The 5,568-nt window shown below is 41.2% G+C and overlaps 1 protein-coding gene across 1 annotated transcript in view; it reads left to right on the forward strand.

Moving 5' to 3' along the window:
* LOC117953968 (disco-interacting protein 2 homolog C-like) overlaps positions 1 to 5,568 on the forward strand; it is a 157,324-nt gene that overhangs the window by 122,647 nt on the left and 29,109 nt on the right. Inside the window, 7 exon segments of the mRNA XM_034887386.1 lie at positions 264 to 374; positions 468 to 532; positions 855 to 948; positions 1,550 to 1,669; positions 2,306 to 2,420; positions 3,674 to 3,813; positions 4,578 to 4,714. Coding sequence (XP_034743277.1) covers positions 264 to 374; positions 468 to 532; positions 855 to 948; positions 1,550 to 1,669; positions 2,306 to 2,420; positions 3,674 to 3,813; positions 4,578 to 4,714 — 782 coding nt within the window.

A 5,568-nucleotide genomic window follows, 5' to 3' on the forward strand; every position in this document is an offset into this window, starting at 1 on the left:
GCAAATTCTCTGGCAAAGCAGAGAAAGGGGAGGTAGCCTTGCCCCTTATGACCTCATAAGGAGCAAGTTTCAAGATCAGCCCTTCTGAACTTTCATTTTTTCAAAGGCAGAGCAGATTACACCTATCACCATTTCTAGCCACTGGGGGACCAAGGACAGGCTGGGGGGACACATAATATTGTTACAAAACCTCTTAAAGTGATTTTTCATGCCATGGGACCTTTATGATGTGTGTGTGAGGTTTTGAGGGACTCTGTCTCCGTGTGTGCAGTATAAGACCTGTAAGGACGGCAGTGTCCTCGGTGTGACGGTGATGAGGATAGCCATGCTCACACACTGCCAGGCCCTCACACAGTCCTGCTCATACACAGAAGGTAACACACACACACACACACACACACACACACACAATGCTTTCTTTCTCCCTGACTGTGGCCTTCATGCACTCATGTGTCTCTGTCCTCCAGCTGAGACCATAGTGAATGTATTAGACTTCAAGAAGGATGTAGGACTGTGGCACGCCGTCCTGACTGTAAGTAAAACTCTCCTTAACTCTTCCTGTCTCACCTAATCATTACAAACAATAAATGAAGGCTAATAGCACAATTTAACTGACTATTGATTAGTTGTTTTAAATACACAATATAGAAAATCCTTTTATAATTTGCCATTTGGTGGCTTCTGAGCCGTAAATAGTAACCGTAAAGTTCAATATTCGAATGAAAGATGTCAACTTTCTGTCCATCTCTGTTTCTATCCTCTAAAGTTCTACATATTTTAACTTCATTCTTTATAAGAACTAGCTCTCTTGATACATTCCTGACACTTGATTCCTTTCTCCCTGTCTCTGTCAGAGTGTGATGAACATGATGCATGTCATCAGCATTCCCTACGCTCTAATGAAGGTCAACCCTCTGTCATGGATCCAAAAGGTCTGCCAGAACAAAGGTAACCAAATCCACCAAAACTCGTTACAAACACTGCTGGAAATTTCCCTTTTCAACAACTATAAATCATGCACATGTTACTTGAGTTAGTGTAAACTAATCAGACTTTAAGGGCTATCCTTTTTGAACATTGTGATCCAGTAGATCAATGTTTGACGGACATCTGCTACATAGCTTAAAAGCACACAGGTTGATTGCAGTGACTGTATTTTCTTGCTGTTTCCTTTTACAAATGGCAGCAATGGTGTCCAACAGGTTCAAAAAGGCTGGAGGCAGCCTCTAGTTCACCCAGTAAGAGCGTTCGCCCCATATTGGCTGAGTCCTGCAACGGCCCGGGCTTGAACCCGACCTGTTGCTCTTTGCTGCATCTCATCTCCCATCTCTCTCCCCCTTTCATCTCTATCTATAAAGGGAAAAGCCCCCAAAAATAATCATAAAAAGGCTTTTTAAAGGAGTTTTCTTGTATAATCTTTTTCTTGTGAAACAAGGTCATGTTAAAGGTTGTCTGTCTGATGGAGTTTCTGCTTATCCTAACCCTAACCATGAGTTCACAGTGTCTTATTGTGTATGAATATATATTTGCGGTTGGTGTGTGTTTTTAGCCAAGGTGGCGTGCGTGAAGTCGCGGGACATGCACTGGGCTCTGGTGGCCCACCGGGAGCAGCGGGACATCAACCTGAGCTCCCTGCGCATGCTGGTGGTGGCTGACGGTTCAAATCCCTGTAAGAACACGCTCTCTAGAGACATCACATGTGCACTGTGGATGGTGCTAAAGTAAAGTCAACGGGCTATTTTAACGATCTAATCGTTTGTGTTACTTGTGGATGGAATTATACTGCAAATAAATTTAGTTCACATTTTGCCGGGGACCCCCTGGAACCCCCTCAAGGACCCCTGTGGGTTCCTGGATCCCACTTTGAGAACCACTGATTCAGAGCAACATACAGATCTTTAGATTCCAGACAAAGATGTGGAAAAAACAACAACTACTATCTCTGGGTTTTTGCTTTTTTTTTCCACACGAAATAAAGCGCCATTATAAATACAGATACCAATAGATCGGGAAATGCTTAATATCGGCCGATAATATCAGCTGATAATATCGGCCCACCGATATATAGATCAGGCTGTAGTCAAATAGCGTATTAAGGGTTAATTAATGGTTGATTTGTATTTTATTATCCGAATTTCTAAAGATTTGCAACACATACCAAATATGGCCATCTTGAAGTGTGACTTAATTTCTATTATAAATTACATTTATGGCATAAAGAATATGTAATGATTAATGAGCTGCTTCCATTTTGCCTGCTGGGGTCGTGCTCACACAGAGGGACTGTTTGAAATGTGTCTCTCAGGGTCCATCTCGTCCTGTGACGCCTTCCTCAACGTGTTCCAGACCAAAGGTTTGAAGCCCGAGGTCATATGTCCCTGTGCCAGCTCCCCCGAGGCCCTGACTGTAGCTTTAAGGAGGTACACACACACACACACACACACACACACACACACACACAAACGTACATACGGCTTTTCATTGGTGTGTGCACATGTGAACCATCACAAGACACACACAGAAATGCATATGGACTGCATTTGTGGCTTTTATAGTCGTAACGAGTCAAAGCACATTTATAGAGTTGCTCCTAAATGTAATTTTAATTTAATGAATTAAAAAAAAGTGTCTGTCACTCTTATGTAGATACCTTCAAGTAAATTAATACCCAAAAATCCTTAAAGAAATAACAAAACACTGTTATAAAATCACTTATTTTATGGCCTTAACTCCAGTTTTCCCAGTTTTATTTAATAATAAGTTGCTTTTCCTCCCTTCCACGATGCCCTGCTCTTATTATTTAACTCAATCAAACCTCTCACTTTACAGTTTTGTGGCTTTTGAAAGACTAAACTTACAACTTTTCCATCTCTTTCATCATCCATTCATGCTCTTAAATAGGACACTGTAAAATCCTTGTGGTTGTGTGTGTGTGTGTGTGTGTGTGTGTTTTAAGTGTGTGTGTGTTTTATGCTTGTGCCACACACAGGTTAATTAATAGCACTTTGACTCGGCGGGTGGGGTTGTAATGAACTTGCTTTATTTTAAGAAGAGCTGCTTTAAAACTCATTAAAAAAAAAAAACACGTGACATGTGATCCCTTTCCACATGTCCACACATACTAAAAATGTCTTTACTTCCCAAAAATATTATTATTACTTTCTTTCTTGCAAAAATATTTTTTTAAAATGTCCTAAAATGTCTTTACTTTCCAGGTTGTCCCTACTTAACAAAAACATTCCTAGTTTTTTTTTTTTTTATGTCTTAGCTTAATTAAACATGTCCTCCCTTTTTTCATAAAATATTTCCCATTTAAAAAGAAAGATATCTCCATTTAAATCCCCATTATTTAAAAAAAAAAAAAAGAAATCTCCATTTGAAAAAGTCGCACCTTCCTGTCCTGACTTCCTCAAAATATACCAAAAAATGTGTCAAAAAAATTTTTTCCCGAAATGTCTTCACTTACCAAGACGTTCTTAACTTTTCAAAATGTCCTCACTCAACAAGTTCTCCCTAAATATTAACAATTATTCTCTCAAAGAAGTGTCAAAATTTTCAGGATTTAAACATTCTCATCACAATTCAATTTAAAGGGAGCACACACAGCGCTCCATACTACTTCTGAGCGATCTGATTGGCTGTCTCCGCCCCCCCCCCCCCCCCCCTCTTGCAGACCCGTGGAGGAGGGCAGCGACCCCCCAGGCCGCGGGATCCTGTCCATGCAGGGCCTGAGTCACGGCGTGATCCGGGTGGACTCGGAGGAGAAGCTGTCGGTGCTCACGCTGCAGGACGTCGGCTCCGCCATGCCCGGGGGTGAGTGCAGCCGGGGGTTCTGGGACATTGAGTTTTTGGAAGACTTTCTACTTTTTTCAAGGACGAAATTGTAAGCTTTACTATTTATCTGATAGCTGGAGTTTTTTAACATCTGAAAGAAGCGTTTATAGCAGTGGTTCTCAAACCTTTTGACATCAAGGACCCCCAAACTGACACAAATCAGACCACAGACCCCCATTTGATTTGATTTGATTTAAGATTTTTTCCCAGGGTCCCCACCTGATAGGATTTTTGCTTTTCGATGTTTATTACAGAAGGTCAGTGGAGGCTATGACCAAAATAGTTATACATTCTGTGTTTGTGTTACTTAGTGGATAGGATTATAGTGAAAATAAATTTTGTTCATAGTTTTCAGGGGACCCCCTGGAACCCCCTCAAGGACCCCTGTGGGTTCCTGGACCCCACTTTGAGAACCACTGATTCAGAGCAACATACAGATCTTTAGATTCCAGACAAAAGACCAAAAACCAACTAACTACAATCTCAGGGTTTTGCATTTAAGACTTTTTTTTCTATCTTTATTATACATTCATAACTTGAAAATCCCCATTTTACTGGTATTATTTATTACATGAATGCAGGACTTATTTTCACTTTTTGTAACTGATACTTTAACTAAAGTAAGACTTGTATCTGTGATTGATATATATATTTCACTTGAAAACGAGGTAATGTTCAGGTAAAACTACACGGATTATCACTATTGTAAGAATTTCTAATGGTTCCTCTCTGTGCGTCTGTAGGCATGATGTGCGTGGTGAAGTCCGAAGGTGTTCCTCAGCTCTGTAAAACGGACGAGATCGGAGAGCTGTGTGTTTGTACTGTTGCCACGGGAACGTCCTACTACGGTCTGGCCGGCTTGACCAAGAACACCTTTGAGGTGTGTGTGTGTGTGTGTGTGTGTGTGTGTGTGTGTGAAGGATTTTGGTGCTTTCTGGTGCTTCCAAAAAAACCTATCCATGTTGTTTTGAGTGAGATCCGGTTTCTGAATGTCCTCTGTCTTCAGTCTCCAGGTGAGATGTTCAAAATCTGCACGGCTTTCTACGTGATGTGGTGGCTAACCGTAGCAGGCTAGCTCGTTCTTAATGGCCAAACACCCACTAGTTCACCATAGTCTCCCAAAGAAGTGGCCCTGGTCTAGAAGAAGTGTCCCAGTTTATCCTGCTTTGGACTGACCAAAGTTGGAGAAAGAGTTATCTAGCTGGTGGGATCTGGCAAAGTTTTTTTCTCACTATCTGCTTTAATGAGCTCATTTTATGCCTTTTGGCTTTTTTTTCCCTTTACCTTTATTGTGATATATCTCTTTTTTGTGTGCATGTAATGGTAAGGTTTAAAAAGTAAGTCCCCCTCAAAGGCACTGACCATCTCCAACAGAAACCCGCTCTACTGTAGTCCAGCCTTTACTATACTGACAAACGTGCGTCGCTTTGTAACACGCTATAACGCTATTATAGCTATAGCTATTACCTCATTCTCTGCTTCTGCAACACATTCTCACTCCCATTGCGTAAAATAAGGACGCTTGGTCATGTTATTGACGCTAAAAGTCTCCTTTAGGGTCATACCTTAACACGTTTGATCTAAATGCGCTTGGTCAGGACTACTAGAGTCACTTTTGATGCAGTTAGGTTTAGGTAAAGAAGAACGGGACGTTTGGGTTTAGGTAAAGAAGAACGGGACGGTTGGGTTTAGGTAAAGAAGAACGGGACGGTTGAGTTTAGGTAAAGAAGAACG

Source organism: Etheostoma cragini, chromosome 12, assembly GCF_013103735.1.
Source record: "Etheostoma cragini isolate CJK2018 chromosome 12, CSU_Ecrag_1.0, whole genome shotgun sequence".
In the NCBI taxonomy this organism is placed as follows: Eukaryota; Metazoa; Chordata; class Actinopteri; order Perciformes; family Percidae; genus Etheostoma; species Etheostoma cragini.